The 22769-nt window shown below is 48.4% G+C and overlaps 1 protein-coding gene across 2 annotated transcripts in view; it reads left to right on the forward strand.

Annotated features, from left to right (window-relative positions):
• The window catches only part of PIK3R5 (phosphoinositide-3-kinase regulatory subunit 5), a 74639-nt gene extending 51870 nt beyond the window's left edge, over window positions 1-22769 (forward strand). The window contains exons 3-19 of one of the 2 annotated variants that reach the window (XM_079134363.1): window positions 1384-1484; window positions 2342-2410; window positions 3160-3298; window positions 13178-13247; window positions 16038-16212; window positions 16766-16919; window positions 17673-17756; window positions 18006-18726; window positions 18849-19011; window positions 19308-19433; window positions 19939-20064; window positions 20262-20355; window positions 20528-20604; window positions 20830-20923; window positions 21005-21087; window positions 21648-21760; window positions 21898-22769. In XM_079134363.1, the coding sequence (XP_078990489.1) occupies window positions 1384-1484; window positions 2342-2410; window positions 3160-3298; window positions 13178-13247; window positions 16038-16212; window positions 16766-16919; window positions 17673-17756; window positions 18006-18726; window positions 18849-19011; window positions 19308-19433; window positions 19939-20064; window positions 20262-20355; window positions 20528-20604; window positions 20830-20923; window positions 21005-21087; window positions 21648-21760; window positions 21898-22039 (2531 nt within the window). In that variant the 3' untranslated portion in view covers window positions 22040-22769. Of the gene's footprint in view, window positions 1-1383; window positions 1485-2341; window positions 2411-3159; window positions 3299-13177; window positions 13248-16037; window positions 16213-16765; window positions 16920-17672; window positions 17757-18005; window positions 18727-18848; window positions 19012-19307; window positions 19434-19935; window positions 20065-20261; window positions 20356-20527; window positions 20605-20829; window positions 20924-21004; window positions 21088-21647; window positions 21761-21897 lie in introns of both variants that reach the window. The other variant, XM_079134362.1, reaches the window with a different exon arrangement.

Consider the following 22769-nt stretch of genomic DNA (forward strand, 5'->3'; position numbering starts at 1 on the left):
GCTTCCCAGAACTGACAACTGGGCATCTGCAGGCTGGGGCAGGTGTGTCCCTGAGGCTGGTGACTAGTTGTAAGAATGCCTTTTTCTGGTAAAGATTTGTCACATCTTGTGTCTACTTGCCTCTCCACCTATGCTATGAGATGTGCCTGCTGCTACATACCTGGTTTCTTCCCGTCTCGGGACCTCCGCACCTGTTCCCTGGAATTCTTCCCTCCGACTGTGTATAGCTGGCTTCTTCTCATGCAGGCCTCAGCTCAAATGTCACCTCCATGGAGAGCTTTCCCTGGCCTTCAGGATTAGACAGATCTGAATTTAAGCTGTCTTTAGTTTTAATGTGCAAGCTACCTATCCTTTCAGGACTCCACTTGTCTTGACTGTAAAATGGGAATAATAACAGGAACCACATTTCTGAAGGGAGCTTGGAACATTCAGAGGAGATAATATATGCAAAGTAGCATGATTTTGGCACATAGTAGGTGGTTAATAAAATAGAAATTTCCCTTCTTGCCTAGTACTCAAGTTTTGATGGAGTCTAAGCTTATAGAGTTGAGGGGCATCATTAAGTAAAAGAATATGAAAAGATATGACTTTTGCAAGTTTTACAAAAGTCTATGTTTAGGGATTTCCAGGTCTTTAGAAGGAATCCATGCACATATGAGGAGACCTGGGGATTGAATCCCATGAGATATGTGGTCAATACACCTCCAACCCTGCTATTCTCATCCCCCAACCAACATATAGCCTCCCTTGATCCCTGTGATCACCCCCTTTAATTCTTAGGGGTTTACCCTTGTTGACTTCAGGGAAACAGAGACAAACAAATGAAGAAAGTCTGGGGAAGTTACGGTGACAAAGTGCTCATTATAGCTTTTTAGCTATAAATTGATTTAGCTTCCCCTTCCTGGGCTCCATTGCCAGGCAATTGCCTGGGAAATCCCATGATTGTCACAGATGTACTCTTGGGCCTTAGGGTGGAGCTTGCTGTGCCTCCTCTATTTATTCTTCCAGCAGTTTCTAGCTCTGATCTAACTTCCTGTGCCTCATAGGCGCCAGTGTGCATTGCAGGAAAGCAGGGGAGATGGGAGAACTGGTGCTCCCCAGAGGTGCAGGGGCAGAGTGCCCACAAGTTCATTGACCTCTAAGGGGCTCCCAGCCCATATCTCCAATCTGTGCTCTTGAGCCTCCTGTATAGTAGGAATAGGAGACAGGTCATCATGTCTCAATGGGGTAGGGTAGACCATTGGTTCAGCGTTCTCACTAAGGCTCTCTTACTTTAGAAAGGAATGTTCCAGTGCCATCCCCAAGAGAGGATATTTCAGTATAGATCCCTACCCCCTCTATAGCTCCTGAGTTGGTCACTTGCCTCTATTACTCCCTTTCTAGCGGGACTGTGTCTGAACTGCTGGAGCCTACAGGAGCTGGTCAGCAGAGACCCAGGTCACTTTCTCATCCTCCTGGAGCAGATCCTGCAGAAAACCCGAGAGGTGAGGGTGTTGGGGATTGAAAGGCAGAGCTCTGGGTTTGGCATGGTAGAACTGAAAAATCATATGTCTGGATGCTTGTGCATTGAGGGTTTCTGGAAAGGGTTGTGTTCACTCCAGTGTGAACATATAATTCAGAGACCTGAGTTGAAGCTACCGCTTAGGACTGACATTGCTCATAAGTCAAGGGATAGTCTAGAAAGGAGGGAAGAAGCTTAACCAAATCCCTTTTCTCTAAAGGACCCATAAGAACAAAGGCATAAAAGAGAAAACCAATTGGGAAGGGAAACTGAGGCCTCCTCTGAAAGTTCAATACATGACTTATGACCAAGGAATGCATGCAGTGCTGAGCTGGGCTAGGCTTCCAGAACACCTGCGAAGCCCAAAAGAGGATTCTGGCTCTTTTATAAAGAATTCTCTTTTAATTTTTTTTTCCAAATGCATGACTGAGTTTGGAAAACATGATTTTTTTCTCTCTCAGTTGGCTACCTCTATAAAAAGAAAGTCTTGGTTCATCAAGACATCTAAGGTTACAATTCTGGCATTACTGTTACCTGGTGCTTTTACACTGTGATCATAAGCAAACCAGCTTAAGCACTAAACCACCTCTGGGGTACTTAACTTATAAACCCAAATAAAAAGGATCCACTCTGGTGTAGCAACAGGGGAGGGTTTTGTAGAAGGGATCAAATAGCAGTTGTGGCAGATGCATCATCTATTCAGAGTAAAGAGATGGAAAAGTCTTAAATTTCATCCAGGACAGAAGAGATAGTGGAACTTTGTCTGCCCCACCAAGCCTGCTGAGTTCCAGAATGCGCCAAGTGAATGCTAGCATTTTGACCTCCCCATCCTCTCCACAGGTCCAAGAGAAGGGCACCTATGACCTCCTCACCCCTCTGGCTCTGCTCTTCTATTCCACTGTGCTCTGTGTAAGTTCACTTGGGCCCCAGCAGGAGAGGGAGGGGAGGAGAGGGGAGAAGAGGGAAGGGCAACTGCCATCAGGGGCACCGTCCTGGCTCCTGTGGGGATTAACAGAGAGGAACTCTAACTGTTTTGGCCCTCTGATGTCTTATAGAACTGCCATCTTGAGGGGCCTCCAGTAACTCCTTGTGTCCACCGTTTTGCCCGGCATCTCTGGGCTTCCATAAAGGAGCTGCTGTGACAGTATATTCATAAACCATAAGAGAGTCCATTGAGAGATTTTATGTCCACCTCAATTTTTACCCCAGAGCTCACATTTACCCAGTGTGATCACCTCTCATGTCCACCAGACTGGTGACCCAAATGACTGAGTACATTGATTCATTCCACCCAAAGAATAAACACTTGCCTGTAGTGAAGATGTTTAACTACAGGAATGAAGATCCTTCCCCAAAATAAGCGGCAACAATGCACAGTGTAGAATGACTTTTAGGTGACAATTTGCAGAGAGGCTCGCTCAAGTTTGGGTAAACTGAGATCTGTTTGGTAAAAACAAGGCCCTGGGTGCCATCTTGCTCATCTGAGACTCACTCCTGTAACTCATTTCTCATTCTTCCTAACCTTGTTCTGCAACATACTGCTTCTAGGAAATGCTCGTCCTTTGCAGAACATTCCAGAAAGGGAGAAAAAGCTGTCTTGGAATATCAGAGAGCTTATTTTCACCTACACCTCTCTTATTGCCTCTTCTCCATCCTAGACACCACACTTCCCACCAGACTCTGATCTCCTTCTGAAGGCAGCCAGAACCTACCACCGGTTCCTGACCTGGCCTGTTCCTTACTGCAGCATCTGCCAGGAACTGCTCACCTTCATCGATGCTGAACTTAAGGCCCCAGGTAAGCGTTGAGGAGGCCAGCACCAGAGGCAGGGCTCATGTGGTCAGGAAGCTTCCAGCTCTTCTGAAACATTCTTTGGATATGACCCTCCTCACCTTTTAACCTTTAGTTCACCTCTGCCCAAGCCCTGGTCAAAACTTTGGAGTCTCTTCTTCATGGTACATACAATGTCAGGTGGCTGAGTCTGCCCAAGCTAAAGCAGTAAGTGTGGAAGGAAACTCAAGGAGGAACCTTTAGGGGAAGCCGAAGCAAGGGTTCAGGACAAGAAGACCCCAACACTTCACCTGTGCCTCTGCTCCAGCTACCCAAGAGATCTCCAAGTTTGCTCAGGTCAGCCAGAGAAGCCCCCAGAATATTGACTAGAGATCCTTACTTGTTCTCTTTGCCCCAGGAGCAAACAGGCACTTGCATGTGTGGGTTAACACAGGCACAAGAGGATGGTTGGCGCTAGGAAAGGACAGGTCAGTGGTCATGGTGCAGGTGTGGATGAGGACTTGGTACTGTCCAAGTTTTCACATATGAAGTCTGAAAATAAGGGTTCTTGAGAAATTGAAAATACTATTTTAGACATGCAAATGAAGTCTAGGAAAACTTTAATAGAGTAAGAGAAAACATAATCAAATATGATATGGTAGTCTTATATTAGAATAATTCATCACATTGATATTCCAAGGAGTACAGTCACTTAACATCTCAACAGATGTCTCTAAAACATTTGGTAAGTTCAACACACAGTCCAGATATTCAAAACCCCTCAATATATTGGAAATTATTTCCATAGAAGTATTTTAAATATGGCAATAGCCCAAGGTTACGTGCCAGGGGCATTTCCTTTAAACTCAATTGTCTCTCTTTTTGCTTAGAGTTATTTTGCCTATGCAAAAAGACAAGAATAAAGACTATTTCCTCATCAAGAGAAGATAACATTTTAATTATTTAGAGCTCAAACAAGTGCTTATCTGTCAGGTCTAAAAGAACCACCAGAATGAATAATTGTCCAAACTAGAAAACAGGTAGCTTAAGTACTTTCCCATATCAACAGCTAAGGATACACAATAGAGAGAAAAGTATGATAGCAATTAAAGGTATGAAAGAAATAAAAGAAATGTGAATCAGCTACATAGAGAAAACAAACTTTACTGAAGATAAATGATTAAAGAGACATATTGCTGCATTGAATCAATATTATAATAACACTGTTAGAAAAATAAATGCAATTTCAATTAAAATACCAACAAGATCTTTTTAAAATTTAACACATGAGTCTATTTGAAAGAAATAGCATTTATTCATGCAGTTGCCATGTATTTATTAATGTATTCTTAAAAGAGAATAAAAATGAGATATTTCCCTGACTAGGTCTTTGAGGATAGTATAGGTTTATGGTTATTAAAATAGCACATATTGGTATAAGAATAGGTAGATTAGTGGAACAAAATGTAATATCTATAAACAGAATATATAAAATTGGGTATATGACAAAACAAACCTCAAACCAGTGATGAAAAGATCTCAGTTATTTAATAAATGGTATCCGGATAATTGGCAGATCGTAAGAAAAGGGTTAGAATTTCATCTTAAAAATAAAGACAAAAACCCAAAAAGAGGCCCATCTCAAACAAAACAACTTGATGAAAAGTGTAAGCATGGAAAATAAGGTCATCAAAGCAGTAGAAGAAAATAAATTACAAGATCCTGGACTGGAGAAGAGTTAGCAAATTCTTTGGACCTCTTGGTGGTGACTGGAGTCCCCTTACCAGGAGGCTAGTTTTTCTTCCCCTCTGTGTTTTGGAGAGAAAGAAATCAAAATACATATGCCTTGGCAGGGCCTTCAGTTTATACCAAAGATCTGTGACTCTTGCTTATTTTGAAATGAGTAAGGGAGATGTTGGGTTTGGGGAGGGGCATCACCTGTGGGGGAACCGCTTCCCAATTTCAAGTAGTACCAGCTGGCTCCCCTCAATTGAATGCGTGCTATGCCTTGAGGCATTTTTGTGGGCAGCTGGGCTGGAACTCTTCTGGGCAGCCCAGCAAGCAGATGTGGTGAGGAGAGGCAGGTGGGGGTAAGGCTCAGACCCTGTGCAGATGGGCTGTTAGGCCTGGAGCAGGAGAGCCAGGCAGAGCAGCCACTGCAGATGGGGTTGGAAATGGTCCTTTGCCTTAGAGCAGGGAAGACCCTTAGAACCATCACTCAAGGTACTCAGGACCTCTGGACATTGCCCCTGGGACCACATGAGGCCTCAGATATCCTGGTGATTAGGGAGAAGGCAGATGCCTAGAAAGGGAAACTAAGGCCAAGCTGCCCATGCTCTTTGTTTAGGGAAAGCAGAACCGAAATAGGAAACCATTAACTCTCCCTTATGTCAGAGAATACTTTTCGAACAGTTAAAAAAAAAAAAACACATACAAATAGTACCACCACCATTTGACCCAGTTATCCCACTCCTTGGCTTATATCCAAAAGATTTATAATCAGCATACTATAGTGACACAGCCACATCAGGGTTTATAGCAGCACAATTCACAATAGCTAAGATATGGAACCAACCTAGATGCCCATCAGCAGATGAATGGATAAATAAATTGTGGCATATATACACCATGGAACATTATTCAGCCATAAAGAAGAATGACTTTATGACATTTGCCAGTAAATAGATGGATCTGGAGAATATCATGCTAAGTGAAATAGCCAATTCCAAAAAAACAAATGTTGAATAATTTCACAGATATGTGGACACTGAACCACAGTGGGGAGAGGGGGAAGAAGAAAAGTTCAGCAGGTTAAACAAAGGGGAATGAAAGGAACAGGGGATAGGAATAGGAAAGACAGTGGAATAAATCTAACATAATTTTCCTGTGTACACATGAAATGACCTAAGTGAACCCCACCATTGTGCCCATCTGCAAGAATGGGGTCCTATGCTTGTATAATTTTGTCAAAATAGATTCTACTGTCATGTATAACTCAGAAGAACCAATAAAATAAAATTTAAAAAATGTAAATGATAAAATAAACTAGATAGACAAATCAACGCAAGCATTGAAATTGATGGAAATATTGTACGATAAAGGATTTTTCATGAGAATTTTGTAAATATTAACCAAACCTACACAAATATGTTAGTATTTTTATGAATTATTCAAACATAACAAAAAAGTATAGAAAATAACATTTAAGGGCTGAGTACTCACCACCCAACGTTATCAAATTCACAACTCAAATGCCCTCATTTCAGGTTTCATCATTGCAATAAATAATACATAAATGTTTAAAGTCAAAACAAAACAAAAAAACCCAACCCACAAACAAATATATTGTGAGCCTGTGTCAGAGATGAAGTCAACTCACTGCTGAGGGAGCCAGCAAGAAGGTAGAGGTGGTTTAAAGAAAGATGGAAACTGATACAAGTTTCTCATATAAACTAGAATAAGACTGGACTTTTAGGTGCAAAATTAGTTGCTATCACAAAGGGGAATGAAATCAGCACTTCTTGGGTTGTGCTTTCTACCAAACAAAAAACACTTGCAACTTATCTCACTTCCACAAGTTAATCTTTAATAAAGAACTTGAACCCTAATCAACAGCAAATAGTAGATTAAATAAAATTACCTTCCTCTACATGAACCTAAGGTAGGTTTGTTAGAAAATGCTTTAGTATGATTTTTGGTGATACACCGTCCCGAGTCCTGCCTCTTCCCTCAGTAATCCCAGCTGAGGGAGGCAATAGGAGGTAGTGGCAGAAAGCTAGAATGGAGGCTGGGAACTTGAGGCCTTGGAGGAAAGGCCAGATAGTTTAGTTGTTACCTATACTTGGCATCAGACCATTATGGTTTCAAATCCTGGGTCTGGGTCTTCCTCTCACTATCCATGGGGCTTTCAGAGAGACATTTAATTTATATAAGCCTCAGTTTCCTCATCTGTAAAATGGGAATATGATGACACCTCTTTTTCAGAGCAGTTTATGAGGATTAATGTTGCCTACATGACTTCACATTGCTGTGGTCAGAAGGTGGTAGTGTTAGTTTAAGAGATGGGTCCTGGCAAGGTTGCAGGGAGAAGATAACAGGGGGCCTGGGGAGCTGGGTTCTCTACCCACGGAGCCTTAGGGACCCAGTTGCCATGGATATTGTGGCTGGGTGGCAGAGGAAGTGGGCTGGTTATCAAGGCTGGGACCTCCCCCTTCTTCCTGACTCCACCCCCATTGGGGTTGCCTCTAGCTTGCATGCTGGGGAGGCAGGAAACCTCACATCAGTGCCACTGGGTCCTGCCTCCCCATAGCCCTCTTGAGCTCAGCCCACATGTTTGTTAAATATTTACTCCATGCCCACACACCACATACTCTCCTGCAAAGAACTGATCTGTAATCTGAGTGGCAACTGTGGGTATCTTGTATGCAAGTCACTCAGCAGTCTTCGAAGCACACAAACCTCAGGAGTGCTATCCCAGACCACAGCCCTGCAACGTCAGAGAGAGAAAGTAATAGTATCCCATTCCGTACGCAAGAAAACACAGATTCAGAAGAGGTCAGCGTCCCTTGTCCAAAACATAAAATCAAGTGGAAGAGAAGGAGCATGGACCGTGGTTAGACCAAGACCTTTGCTTCGTCACTTACTAGCTGAAGGTCTTGGGCAAGTTATTTATGCTCTCTGAGCTTCCCTGTCAAAAGCACAACTTATGTTAATGGTGATGACGACTATATGGAAGATGAGATAGTTTCATTTACTGTGTGCTGATGGTGTCTTAAACACTTCTGAGCATCAGTCCCACATACCCTTAAAACCCCTGCTGGGTAGCGACTATCATACCCATCTTTCCGATGATGAAGCAGAAGGCTGGACAGTTGAGTAGCTGGTGCCCAGTCACAGAGCTAACAGGGGTGCCACTGCTTGAACCTGTATGTCTCTTTGGTTCCAGAAACCATAGCATATTCTGTTTGCATAAAGCTTTGTTTCTACCTGGAAGCAGAGACAGGTGACTGACTGTGTGACCCAAAGACTCTGGGCTGACCCGGCTGTCTTTTTATAGCACTTTCCTCCCTGGGGAATTTCTCTCTTTTTTTTCCACCCCTTTTGGACACCACCAATGCTTTCCTGCCCTTCGACTTCCTGTCAAAGTAGAAGAAACCTCCACCTCGGCTCATTCAGTTTTGCCTATGAACTGGTAGCAGGTGAATTCTGGATATTCTTCGGTGGCAGTAAGTTCTCTTGAGATATTACTCATTGAGATATTTGATCTTTATTCTTTCTGTCTCTGATGATGGGATAAAGGGTTCAGTACGTTTGAAGGAACAAACGTCAAACATCATTGACTAGTGGGTGGGGGAGATTCAGGGAAAAGAACAGAGGGCAGGTGTCCCAGAAATCACAGGTTGTGAACAGCTAGGACTAAGCTGGCTGTATATTACAGAAAGCCCAGAAATAACAGTGGCTTAAATTCAGAAGGATTTATTTTGTCCTTATACAAAATAAAAACATCCGGAAGAAGGCAGTCCAGCATTGGTAAGTGACCCCACAAACACCCTGGACTGACCTTCTCTCACCTTTCAGGTCTACCATCCTTAGCTGGAGGCATTGTCCTCGAGGATATTTCATGGTATAAAATGGCTGCTGGAGCTCCTGACATCATATCCACATCCCAGTTCACAGAAGGAAGAAGTGAGAGAGGTTGCAAAAATGAATCCAGCCAACACCTTCTGCAAGGGTGGTTGAGAAGCATGACTTCATAGCCTAGTGTCCCATTAGTGAGGAAGAAAGAAGAATGGATATTGCATAGATGACTAGAAGTATCTGATGTGTAAGATTTACTTGTAAAAGTGGCCCAGAAAACCCACTCTTGGTGTGACTCTTGGAAGGGTAGTGAAAGGGGTATTATGGCAGGTCTTGCCTCACTTACCCCCAGGCCTGCAAAGCTGGAGGACCTCACCCCACAGGCATTCCTGTGGGTTCACGCCAGAATGGGTCTTCTGTTATCATTGTCCTGTTGATTCCAAGAATTGAAATCCACTCTGCCAGCACCGAGATCTGCATACCAGTTTCCTTCTCCTCTTGCCTTTCCTAACCGCATCCCTTCCCATCCTCTGCCTCTCTGCTCCCAGACTCCCAGCTGGCAGGGATCCCAGGCTTTCCTGACCATGTCCTCCCACTACCTTTGTTTGAAGGCTATGCTGTACCTTCCTGCCCAGCGCCTGCTGAGGCTACATGGCCACAAGTCCCAGGTTCCTTCAGCCCCTCCAGAATCCAGTATCCCAAGATGGGGAGCAGAAAGGTATTACTCATGGGTCCCCAGTTGGGAGAAAGTATAAGAGAGACCTAGTTGCTGGGAGTGTCATGCCTGGGTCTGCTACAGATCAGACTTTCGAGCTGTCAACCATGAGCTGACATTAATTATAGAAACTGGAGAACTGAATGACACCGTTTCCTTTGGGGATTGCAATAGTTAGGCTGGGTCTGCTTTACGTTAGTGCTGTTGACTTCATGGAATCTTGCTTTTATGCCTTGTAAGAGGAAACTGAGTCAAAATGTTGTTGCTGCCTGCCTCACCTGGGCCAAGAACTCCCAGCATCCTCAGCGCGGTGTGTTGGTGTGTTGTTGACTTTATATCCATACTTGCTTGAGGGCAGAAATGGTGACTTCTCTGTATCCTTGGTCTTCACGGTCTGCTGCTCTGTGTACAGAGCCATCTACTTGCCACCTTAAGAAAGAGTGAAAGCCGAGGTGGGCAAATGTGGCTCCACCGTGAAGAGTCCTGAATGTCTGGAGTGTGAACTTTGCCATGACCGCGTGGCACCCTGTCAGTACCCACTTTTTATCCCTAGAGGTGGCTCCACTCCATTTCCTGCTTACAAGAACCTGAAATAGGCACAACCCAGGCAAAGTTTTTGTTTTTGTTGTTCAATATCTGCAGTTTGGGTGGGTCTAAGAAGCAACCTCAGAAAGTTGGTCCCATCTGCGAAGGTGACCAAATGTGTTTTTCAGTTTTCCATCATCATAATAAAATACTTGAGATGTCCATCACTATAACAAAATATCTGAGGTAATTAATTTATAAAGAGAAAAAGTTTCCTTGGCCTCACAGTTTTGAAGGTGCCAGTGCAGAATCAAATGGCCCCCATTGCTTTGGGCTTGTGGCAAGGTGGTACATGACGGTGGAAGCATGTGGTACAGCAGGACCACTCGCCTCATTGCCAGGAGGCAACAGAGAGGAAGAGGAAGGGGCTGGGCTCCCACAATCCCCTTTGAGGCCACAGCCTCAGTGACCTAAGGACTTTCCACTAGGTCCTACTTCTCAAAGTCTCCATCGCTTCCCAAGAGTGGGCCAAGCTTTAACAAATGGGCCTTTGGGACTCAGGATTCAAGTGAGAGCACTCGGGATGGGCCAGGTTCCCTGTTGAGGGACTGGGGTGTGGGGTTAAAGGTGATCTTGGTATTGATACTGCCACCTGTCTTAGCAGTGATGATCTTTCTGGTGCCACCTGGGAACATAATGAAAAGCAGGGTCCATCTGTCTTGCAGGATGCTGGGAGACAGTTCTAACCTCACAAGGTACCCCAACAAATGGGGAGCTGGAATACAATTTCTAAACCCGGTTCAAAGAGTCAGTTTTCAAAAAAAAAAAAAAAAGGATCAAAGTCTTCTTTCTCATTACAGGATTTTCTAATTTGCTTCCAGTTCTGGCTGCAGCCCCTCAATCCATTCCCCGCAAACTCCACACCCCATGATGAGCAGTGAGGCCATTACCAAGAGAGGCCAAGAAGGGGGACTTGATGGGTGTCATCAGGGTGGGGTTGGGAGGGTTTGTCTGATGATACCTTTGCTCACTTGGGAACTGATAGCGTCTTTGGTATTCAGACAGGTCAGTCAGCTCTGAAAACAGCTCCCTCTGAATCCGGGTGATGCCCTTTCAAATATCCTCCAAGAATGAAGCAAAAAACCACAAGCAGTTATTGGGAATCCACACGGGGAATAGGGAACAACCCCAGCTCTAACTGTACTGTAATCCTAAAATATGGCCAGGAAAGTATCCCAGGGTACACGGGTATAGGAATGTGAGATGTTACAGAACGTTTCTCATTATGGACGCCACAGACGAGCAGAATCCATAAACACTCCATAAACAGAATCCCAAGAAAAGTGATGGTTAAGACTGAGCTGTTCTATTTAGGGACAGGGGAAATACCAGTGAGCTCTGGGAAGACTGTGGGATTGGAAGCGTTTTGAAGGAAACCTGATGTGGAAGAAGAGCGATTTCACAGCCTGCTGCTCCTCAGAGTGTGAGCAGTTGTATGTCCTGGGTCAATGAAGGCAGAGTGGGGGTGAAGATAAGAGGTCAGTGGAATGTGAACTACGTGTTTAAAATAAATAAATAAACAGGGCTGAGGATGTAGCTCAGTGTAGAGCGCTTACCTAGCATGTGTGGGGCCCTGGGTTCCATCCTCAGCACTGGAAAAAAATGAAGTAGTAAAGAAAAAAGAAATGAGGTTAGGAGATTTTTCTTGTGTGTGTTTTGCAGTTAGGGAGTCTGAGGTGGGGGAATATCCGTTTGTCTCCACTATATTCTATTTGGGGGGTGGGTAGGGGTTTCAAGCAGTGCTTTTCTCTGTAATGTATATAAGCAGCCACCAGATGGTGTCCCAGGTCCTGAGAGTGACAGCACAATCTCAGGGACTTAGCACCATAGCTATAGTATTAGATCAAGCCCAGATGCAGGTGGGCAGCTCCTCACAGGGACTTCCCCGTGACCACCTCCAACCTCAGGCAAGAGGGTGGCCTGCCTCACCACAGCCCCAGCCCTGCCTCGGTTTACCTTCATCTGTAAGAGAGGGGATTGTTTAATCTCACTGCGGTTGATGTAGACTGAATACATACTGTAAAGTGATACTGTCTAACTGCAGAGTCTTGTGGCAGAAAAAAAAAACAAAACAAAATGTTTGGTTGGTTTCTTCCGGGCAGGGTTGAAGGCACAGGAGACGGAGCAATGGAAGGGCCTAGAGAGGAAGGGCTGTAGGCTGGGAGGGGAGCTGGGGTCCAGACTTCAGAGAAAGTAACCTTAGGCAAGACACCAGCTTCCCATGGGGTGTGGGAAGCCAGGCAGATCTGCGGAGGTTGGACGGTTACTGCCTGGCAGGAACTGAGGCTGAGCCAGGGGGCTGAGGGATCCCTGGGACACATGCCCACCAGGACCATGGGTTGTGGTGGTTGGTGCCAGGGACCCAGCAACATATGGGTAGTGCGAGACTCCACAGCCTCCTGAGCTCAGGTTCTCCCTCCCACCAGTGCTCTGCCTCGCAGTCCCTAAAGAGGGCAATGTTACAGGCTGGTGGATCCCAGGAGGGGCTGAGGAAGCATGGACTGTTCAGGGCCTCAGAGGCCACCCATCTAAGCCCCCCTAACAGAGCAGAACTGAGACTCCGAGGTAAAATGATCTGCTCAAGATCATGTGGAGGAGCCAGGACAGAAATCAGACCTCTGACCAGGGCTCCAACCCTGGATCCTTTTCTTCCTTGCCAGGCTGCCCCTTGCCTGGAGACTGGGCAGACTGTCTGCGAGGGGACTGGGCAGCCCTTTGAATGGAAGGGCAACCGGAGCAGAAACCCCCCAAAAGAGGCTGAGGCTTAGGATGGATTTGGGAGGTGGAGGCTGAGGTCACAAAGGTGGGGTCGGGGAGTCATTTGTGAAGAATGACCAGAAACACAGAAGTAAATGCCAGGCACGTGAAAGGTCCAAATAGCAACTCTCTTCCCCAGGGTTCGCCTGAGCCTCATCCGGGAACTTCTGACCTGATTGACCAGTGCCTGTCTTGTTGTAAGGCACAAGTACATGATTGCTAAGGGAAGAGATAAGCCCATGAACTCTCTTTTCTTTGTTGTTGGCCCACAGGAATCTCCTACCAGAGACTGGTGCGGTCTGAGCAGGGCCTGCCCATCAGGAGTCAACGAAGCTCCACCGTGTGAGTTTTCTTGGGGGCAGGGAGAAACTGGAAGAGGACCTCTCACCCTTTCACCAGCCTCTCCACCCTGGCATCTGGCATTACCCCATCACTGCACCCTTTCCCACCCTAGTCACCAATTAGCAGGTTTCAAAGGACCAACAACCCTCTGGAATTGCTGGTGATGTTTTGTGTATAACTTCATTTTTCTGGGATGAGGGTCTTCCTTCAGATTCTTGAAAGGGGTTTGCATCAATCATGTCAGGTACTAGGTTCACATTACCTCATTCATCCCTACTTTTCAGAAGAGGAAACTGGAAGTCAGAGAGGCCAAATAACTTCCCCAAGGCACACAGCCAGTGAATGTGTAACCAGGGTTTGAGCGTCAGTCATACTCCAAGGTCCTTGCTCTTTCCACAGTGTCTTTCTCCTGTTACTGAAACAGTGTTTCCCAAACTCTTTTGACCAGGATATATAATTTAGAAAATACATTTTTTATGTGACGTTCTGGCACACAGCTGAAACGTTTTTCATGAACTGAAACTTACCCCTGTCATTTAAATAACAAGTTCTGTTGTGGCTCTCCAAACCAATTTCATTAACCCACTCATGGGTCCTGGCTTATAGTTTGAAAAGCATCAGAAAAGAGGCACCCATTCCAAGGATCCTCTGGAGATCTCAAAGTTACATGGGTTCCATCTTATTGCCATCTCGCTTTGACATGTTACAAACACGGGGACCCTGTCCTCCACCAGCTCAGAAATTCTAGCTGCCCCATCCCTCCCACTCCATAGCCTAGGGGTTCACTTCACATTGAGCAAATATTTTTGAGATGGTTGGAACACTTCTGGGTAAAAACAAGCAAATAAAAAAAGTCTACAGTAGATGTTGAGACAGACCTAAAAATGTCATATAGTAGCCCCTTCTTATCTGCAAGAGATACATTCTAAGGCATGCAATGGGTGCTTGAAATTGCAGATAGTACTGGATTCTACATAGGCTGAGAATATTCACCTTTTCACTTAAAGGAAACACTTTGTGGTGGTTTTGGCTCATCTGAATTTTCAGCATCACTCCTCTTGTGCTTTGGGGCCAGTATTAAGTAAAATAAGGGTTCCTTGAGCACAAGCACGTGATACCATGTCAATCTAAGTGATCATTGAGACAGCTACTGAGTGACTAATAGGCAGGTAGATATGCTGTGTGGATATGCTGGACAAAGGGATGATTTATGTCCCAGGTGGGCTGCAGCTGGTCTGCCTGAGATTTCAACATGTTACTTAGAATGGTATGCAATTTAAAATTTATGAATCCTTCACTCCAGGAATTTTTTATTTAATATTTTCAGAGCATGGTTGACTTCAGGTAAACAAAACCTTAGATAAGGGCTACAGGCAGGTGGGCTGTAGGCAGGTGGGCTGGTGAATAATCTCCTGCACCTTTAAGGTACTTACTGGGCTTTGGGCACTCTTTACACATCTTCACATGTGTTAACTCACTTAATTCTCAAGTTAATTCTGTGAGAAAGGTGTTTTTCAGATAAGGGAACTGAGGCTCAGAGAGGTTAATGGGAAGAGCTTAGGGTTGGGAGATGGTATCACTTCCATTATCTATAAACTGAGAATGACGAAAAGTTCTTCAACAATGAAATCATGCGGGACCTCGGTCTTGTCCTTCAAACAGTGGTGCTCAGCACATGCCCATAGTAGGGAAAAAAAAGATCAAGAGCTCAGCAAGTGAGAAGAGCTCAGACAGATACCCCTTATAAGAGCCTGTCTCCTTTTCCTCAAAAATGGGGAAATAAAAACCAGTTTCTGCCCAGTTGATGAGACTGTTCTGTCTTTCTGCCCTGAAGCTGGGGGCCCAGCTCTGGGACAGACATCCACACAACCTTCTGGGAACCCTACTTGCATGGTTTTTCTTTGCTCTGAGTTTTAACACAACATGGAATTGTGAGGGTAAGAGTAAACTTAGGAATGTTTTATCATGATGGTTCAAATTTGCTCTCTGAGACCATGCAGTCATGGGGGACTTGGCACGGAGGAAATGAGGAGACCATGTGTTATTAACTATTACCAGTATCTGAAGGTTCATGATTCTCCTAACATTTGTGTATGTTTAAACATTTCCATAATAAAGAAATTTAAACACTAGCACCAAGAAGGAACCCAGACGTCCAGTGGGAATGGAGGTGGAGGTGGCTGAGCAAACACCCACCTGCTAGCCCAATGTGAGCCTGCATGATGGCTTTGGGCTAATTTGAAAAGATATCCCCACGAGGAGAGGAATCAGATGAAGCCCCGACTGGCACCCCCTCCTATAGGCACATGCCACCCTGCTCCATGAGGAATTTCAGGCCCTACCTGTCTCAGACCAGATAGCAGGTGGCTGCCCTGTGCCCCTCTACCCCCACCAAAAAGGTCAATTGGCTTCAAGTCACCTGGACAAAACTACCATCCTCTTTTGAATAATTTGCATCCACCTAGATGTGCCATAGGAAAAATGTTTGTATAAAAATTAAGGCTAAGATTCATTTTTCTTAAAAACTAAGTTAGGTTTGGAAAGTCTTTGAAAGCTCCAGCTGCAAAAATACTCCAAAGTACTCCACAAGCATTCCTCTTTGAAATGGAACCTTAAGCCCTCCAGGCCGCTCTCCTTGCCTCCTGCTCTTGCTTGCTCAGGCCCTACTGGGCTGTGAGGAGGCCCAGGCCTCAGTGGAGCTGAGCTCTGAGCTCTGTAGAGCAAGGTGTGTGGCTACGCCTTAGCCTGGTGTCCACCCCAGGTCTCACTGCTGGTCCTCTGTATCTCTAGCACTGTGCTGTTGCTGAACCCAGTGGAGGTACAGGCTGAGTTCCTTGCCGTGGCTGACAAGTTGAGCACACCTGGGCACTCCCCCCACAGCGCCTACACCACCCTGCTCCTGCATGCCTTCCAGGCCACCTTTGGTGCCCACTGTGACCTCCCTGGCCTGCACTGTAGGCTGCAGGTATGGACCTGGGATCCTAGGGTTCTGGTGACTTCTGGAACTTCTCCTGAGAGCCATAGCTCCCTCTCTGTTCCATCTTGGCTGCAGCCTCCGCTCTCTTACCCCAAGTGACATGGCAGGAAAATGGCTAGATCCTGACCAGAGTTAGGTGGCACCTTGGGTAAGAGGCTGGGTGCTGATGCCTGGTGCCTCAGAAGAAGGCACCCGGAATGGGAATGGGCATTTGATTGAGGCCTGGCTTTTAGGTCTAGCTCTGTGACCAGTCAGCTATGTCACTCTGGACAGCCACTTCTCCTCTCTGGGTGCAGTGAGGAGTCTGAAGTCCCTCGTGCTCTGCAGTCTTCTGCCTCTGGGCCCTTCTCTCTGGACCATTTCCTGAGAGTAGAGAGGAGGCAGGGGGAGGCCCAGCTCCCTAGCCAGCCATAGTAGAGGTAGGCAGTGAGACCAGGGTACAGACTGGTGGCTGCTGGCTTTGTTGAGACCCTGGGAACTGCAAAAGGCAGCTGACCAGGCCACTGGACAAGAGCAAACCTCATCTCTCCTGGACTTTCAGTCCAAGACCCTGGCAGAGCTCGAGGACATCTTCACAGAGACTGCTGAGGCACAGGAGCAGGCATCTGAAATCGGGGATGCAACTGAGGCTCGGAAGTGGCTCAGGAAGAAGCTCCAGGCAGTGGGAGAAAAAGCTGGCTTCCCTGAGGTCTTAGGTGAGGCTCTGGGGGCAGGGGAGCTTTGTCCTCTTTCCCTGTCACCTGTTCTAGCTCTCAGGGGGTGTAGGTAGTGGGCCTGATAGCTCTGCTCTACATAGCCATTCAGGGACCCAGGTATTTCAGCATCTTGTTGCTCCACCATCCCTTAGGGCACTAAGGGATCCGTCTGCAGGTGCAGGTTGGATTGCCATCATGTTGGCAGCTTGTGGGAAGAGGAAAAGCCAGGGCTTGCCAGGGTCACGGGGCTTGGTTGTTTTGTTGAAGGTACTGGAGAAGCTGCACACATCCCTTCCGCATGTATCCCTTTAAGCCCACCTGTATAACACAGCCACACTTTGCCCTGAAGGAGCCCAGGACATGTCCTTTCTACAACTCTTCCCCCATAGAATAAGGGAGCACGGATTCTGGGAACACTTAGCAGTTTCCATTACAATATTTCCCATACAAATCTTTTAAGATAGTTTTATTCTTTTCCCATTTGGACGTGGTAAAATGAGGCTCAGGGACTGTGATGTGGCCATATCCACCCAGCTAGTAAAGCACACGGCTTCATATCATGTGCTTCAAAGAAAAGCCCTCTGGCTGGGAGCCAGGCATCCTGGCTCTAACTCGGCCTCACACTGTCCAGGTGCATGGCCTCATGCCAGTCCTTCCCCAACTCTGGCCTCTTCTCTAAGTCAAAGGGTCCGTGCTGGGTATTTTCCAACACCCTTTCCCAGTCCTCTTCTCCTGCCCTCAATTCTCTTACAGACACCATGAAACCTGGGAAGCTCCACACCATCCCCATCCCTGTTGCCAGGTGCTATACCTACAGCTGGAACCAGGACAGCTTTGGTAAGAAGTTGGTTGGACCCTGGGGCACCTGCCCACCACACTGCCTGAGCTCTTTGTGGTCCTGGGTCTGTGCTACTGCCTCCCCCCCTCTCCCCTTGGGCCCTCAAAGACCCTAAGCAGAGCAGGGTCCAGCACTGAGTCCTAGGCTGGCCCAGCCCCCTTCCTGCTCCTCCCCAAGCCTGCCAGGGCCTGTCCCTCAGAAGGGATTCTAAGACCACCCAACCAGACACTGCCCTTTCTTCCCTGTAGATATCCTACAGGAAATCCTACTCAAGGAACAGGAGTTGCTGCAGCCAGGGATCCTGGGAGATGATGAAGAGGAGGAGGAAGAGGAGGAGGAGGAGGAGGAGGACTTGGAAGCAGATGGTCATTGTGCTGAGAGGGACTCACTGCTCTCCACAAACTCTTTGGTGTCCCGTGACTCTACCCTGTCCCTTGCCTCCTCCCAGGCCTCAGGGCCAGAGCTCTCCCGCCAGCTGCTGACTTCCTTCGTCTCAGGCCTCTCTGATGGCATGGACAGTGGCTATGTGGAGGACAGTGAGGAGAGCTCCTCCGAGTGGCCCAAGAGGCTTGGCAGCCATGAACACAGGGGCCACCGCAGGCCCGGGCAAAAGTTCAATAGAATCTATAAAATCTTCAAGAGCACCAGCCAACTGGTACTGCGGAGGAATTCTCGGGGCCTAGAGAGCGGCGCAGACACAGCCCTGCCCCTGCGGCGGGCGGGGAGCCTCTGCAGCCCGCTGGACAGCCCGACGGAGCTCCCCTCCCGGGCCCAGCGATCACGCTCCCTGCCCCAGCCCAAGCTCAGCACCCAACTGCCCAGCTGGCTCCTGGCCCCTGCCCCATGCCACCAGCGCCGCCGCCCCTTTCTGAGTGGGGATGAGGACCCCAAGGCTTCCACACTTCGGGTTGTGGTCTTTGGCTCTGACAGGGTTTCAGGGAAAGTGGCTCGGGCATATAGCAACCTCCGGTAAGATCAGTCATGGGGCACATTGCTCTGCCTTGTGTTATTCTAGTGGAAACTAGGGTTGGAAGATTAGTATCCAAGAGCGACTGAGGAGGGTTCGCTTCTCACTATCTTCTTTTCCACAGGAGGCTGGAGAACAATAGGCCGCTCCTCACGCGGCTGTTCAAACTGCAGTTCTTCTATGTGCCTGTGAAGCGAAGCCATGCAACTGGCTCTGGTGCCTGCCCAGCCCCTCTGAGCCAGATGTCTCCATTCCCTGCAGACTCCCCGAGGCAGCCAAACCCAGCAGTATGTCCCCAGCCCCCAGCCAAACAGGGTGGGAAAGTGGACAGGAGCAGGTTCCAGGTACTTAAAGGGGGCTGGTTGGGAGTCATCCTACGTCATCAGTTGTGTATCCAGGACCCTTCCTTCTGCTTGACCCTCACTCCCAGGTCTCTGCCCTGCACTTAGGCATGCCATTTTGCCATATGACAAAGACTGAAAGTTGTCATACTTCTTCAAGAGCAAGAAAAGTCTCAGCTTGGGGCAGCAAAGATGGACAGTTCTCCTAGGTAGCTGGGAATGACTCTTATCCTTTGCCCCAGGAGCTGGGCACACCCCCATGGGAGGACAGCACAAATGACATCTCCCACTACCTTGGCATGCTTGACCCCTGGTATGAGCGCAATGTGCTGGGCCTCATGCACCTGCCTCCTGAAGTCCTGTGCCAGGTAAGTGGCCCTTTGGGTTGGGGTTGGAACCTATTGGCTATTGTCACTGAGCCTCACTTAGAATGCTCTGGGTTTGATTGAGGCTTCCAGGAAGAACTAGGGCTTAGGGGAGTGAGAAGAAGGACAGCTTGAACCCAGGGCACTGAGGAGAAGAGCTGGAGAGTCACTGCAGTGACAAGGAAGGGTCCTCAGAAGAGTCCAGGGGACCTTAGATTTCAGCTTCCTTCCTCAGCTCCTGGCTTGTCCAGGTTGGTGAGAGGCCTCCCTGGAGGCCTACGTGTCAGATGAGGAGGGTGTGAAGGCTGCACCATGCTCCCCATCCCCCAGTCCCCCTCCAGCTTCCATCTCACCCTCTCTCTCTCTCCCTGGTTCTGTCTGCCTCTGAATCTCTCTTCTCTCTGCCTCTGCCTATGTGTCTTTTCCTCTCTTCCCCCCACTACCTTTTTCCTCTCTGGGTCTCTGTTTCTTTGTGCCTCTGGCTTGGCTCCCCCACTGGCCACAGCAGTCTCTGAAGGCTGAGTCCCGGCCCCTGGAGGGCTCCCCTGCCCAGCTGCCCATCCTGGCCGACATGCTGCTCTACTACTGCCGCTTCGCTGCCCGGCCGGTTCTGCTGCAGGTCTATCAGACAGAGGTAAGGTCTGCCCTGCCCGTTCCACCTTCTTCCCCAAACTCCCTGGCAGCCAGGGTCAGCATCACCAGGTCCCAGACTATGTCCTGCTGGGCCTATAGGCCCCCACTCCCACCAGCTGTTGTCAGCTATGCTGGAGGAGCCGGGTGGAACCTCCTGTGCAGAGGTCCACACAATGCCTGTGCTCCCACCCTCTCCAGCTGACCTTCGACAATGGGGAGAAGACGACGGAGATCTTCATCCACTCCCTGGAGCTTGGTCACTCTGCTGCCACCCGAGCTATCAAGGCTTCAGGTGTGTACTGCCAGAGCCAGGGTGGAGGCAGGGAAGGCGGGAGGAAGGCAGGGCCCGGTGGGGAGGGGCTAAAATGAGGCAGCATCCTGGGAGGTGGGGCCCTGTTGGGAGAGAGGCTAGAGGGAGGCGGGGCCCCGGGAGATGGAGAGCGAGTGAAGACTGTATGGCACAGGTCCTGGCAGTAAGCGGCTGGGCATCGATGGCGACCGGGAGGCCGTCCCTCTAACACTACAGATTGTTTACAGCAAGGTAAGACCGATGACCTCTGGGGATCTGCTACCCATCCGCCCCCAGAGTTTGGTCCCAGAGCTGGACTCATTTATTGCTGGGCCCTGCAGCAAGCTCCCTTTGGTGCTGAGAAAAGGTGGCCAGAGGAGAGAGTGGACATCTCTCCCCTGCAGCCTCCAGAGCCTCTGAAGGCAGCAGGCACAGGGATCTGAGGGTTGAGAGGGTCCGGCTGTGCCTCATTTCCAGGGGGCCATCAGTGGACGAAGCCGCTGGAGCAACCTGGAGAAGGTCTGTACCTCTGTCAACCTCAACAAAGCCTGCCAGAAGCAGGAGGAGCTAGGTGAGTGGGCCCAGGGGTACAGGGTGGCATGGCAGGGAGGGATTTTTGAGCCTGACCTGAGCCGCCACCCTTGACCTTCAGACTCCAGTATGGAGGCGCTGACGCTAACCTTAACAGAAGTCGTGAAAAGGCAGAACCCCAAATCCAAGAAGGGTTTTAACCAGGTAAGTGTTTCCTCCTCTCTCCAGTCAGTGTGCCCATGTTCATGTACATCGGTGTGTGTGTGCGCGTGTGTACACCTTTCCGTGGGAGAGAAAGAGAAGGAATGTCCTTGACAGGGCCCGTAGATGAGAAAGGAGAGACAGGCAAGGGTCATGGCTTGGGGTACGCAGAGGTATGCGGTGTCATGGGTGTCGGGGAAAGAAGTGCCCGTGGGAGCATGTGTACGTGGACAGGTCATGTGGTTTGGAGATCCTTGAGTCCAGGGTGGAGTGTACTCTGTTCAGGGAACCCGAGGGCTCTCACAGTATAGAGGGCAGTGCCATCTCCCCAGGGGGTACTTCTATCAGACTCAGGAAAGGGCAGAGGCCAGAGAGGAGGCAGGACCTGATGGAGGTCTCAGGACCCCTCCCCCAACCTGACCATTGGCTCTGGAGAATTGCCAATCAAACTCCTGTCCCTTACTACCTCAGACCTGATGGGCAATTCTGGGGAAAGGAACCACCAAGGGCTGGCAGTGTTGTGTGGCCAAGGCTCCAGGATCTGACACTTGCCTCCCTTCCAGATTAGCACATCACAGATTAAAGTGGACAAGGTACAGATCATTGGCTCCAATGGCTGCGCTTTTGCCGTGTGTCTGGACCAGGATGAGAGAAAGATCCTGCAGAGTGTGGTCAGGTAGGAAAAGGTGGAAGAAGATCAGCTATAGTAAAATGGGGGCACAGAGAGGGCATTGGTTTTTGTTCTCCTACCCAGGAGGCCTGGAAAGAGCTGCAGAGATCTCAGCCTGCACTTACCCCTGCCCTGCCCCACAGGTGTGAGGTGTCACCTTGCTACAAGCCAGAGAAGAGTGGTCTACCACCCCAGAAGTCCTCTGACCTGCTGGCCCAAGCCACACCTGACCTCTGCTCTCTCCTCTGCCTGCCCATCATGACTTTCAGTGGAGCTCTGCCCTAGCATGGCCCTGGCACCAGACTGAACAGAAAGCCCTGGGCAATTTCTTCTGGACCCCTGTTTCTGGAAGTTGCTTTTGTGGAGAACTGAGCGGCCCTGTGCCAGGTCAGGGTCCCTTTGTGGGCCCTGCAATGGGCCTGAGGCATGGTGGTAGAAGATTTTTGGGGCCTCAGAAGCAGGTGTTATGGAGAGGAGCTTGGCCACTTAGCTGCTCAGATTCCTCACGGCAGAAGGAGAGGGACGGGTGAATAGACCTCCAAAGGGCAATCTGATACTCCAGCATTCCAGTCTCTGGTTAGGCCTCCTCTCCTAACCCTTGGCTGGGCCCACCCTTGCTTTGTCAAAGACTTGGGAGTTCTGTGTCTGGAATCCAGTCCTCTGCTCTGGGGCACAGGTGGGAGAAATGGAGGTGTTCTTGACCTGACCTTCAATGTTGTTTCCTCACCTTGCACCCCAGAAACACATGCACATTCACACACATTTTCTCTCTTTTAAGTTCCCCGGTTCTCTGAAAAACTGCACTAACATTGGACCTGTCTACTGCCAGGACCTAGTACAGATGCTCTCTTGAGCCCCTTTCTGGATCTGAGATCCTGGGGAAACAGGAGAAACTTAAAAGTAGCCACTCAGGTATCCTCTAGCTAAATGACCAAAGGAAGTGAATGAACTGTTTTGAGTTTCCATTTCCTCAGCACTAAATGGGAGGGAAATAAAGCCTCCTTAAAGGTTTGGG

The sequence above is a fragment of the Sciurus vulgaris genome (genome assembly GCF_902686455.1).
Source record: "Sciurus vulgaris genome assembly, chromosome: 3".
Lineage (NCBI taxonomy): Eukaryota > Metazoa > Chordata > Mammalia > Rodentia > Sciuridae > Sciurus > Sciurus vulgaris.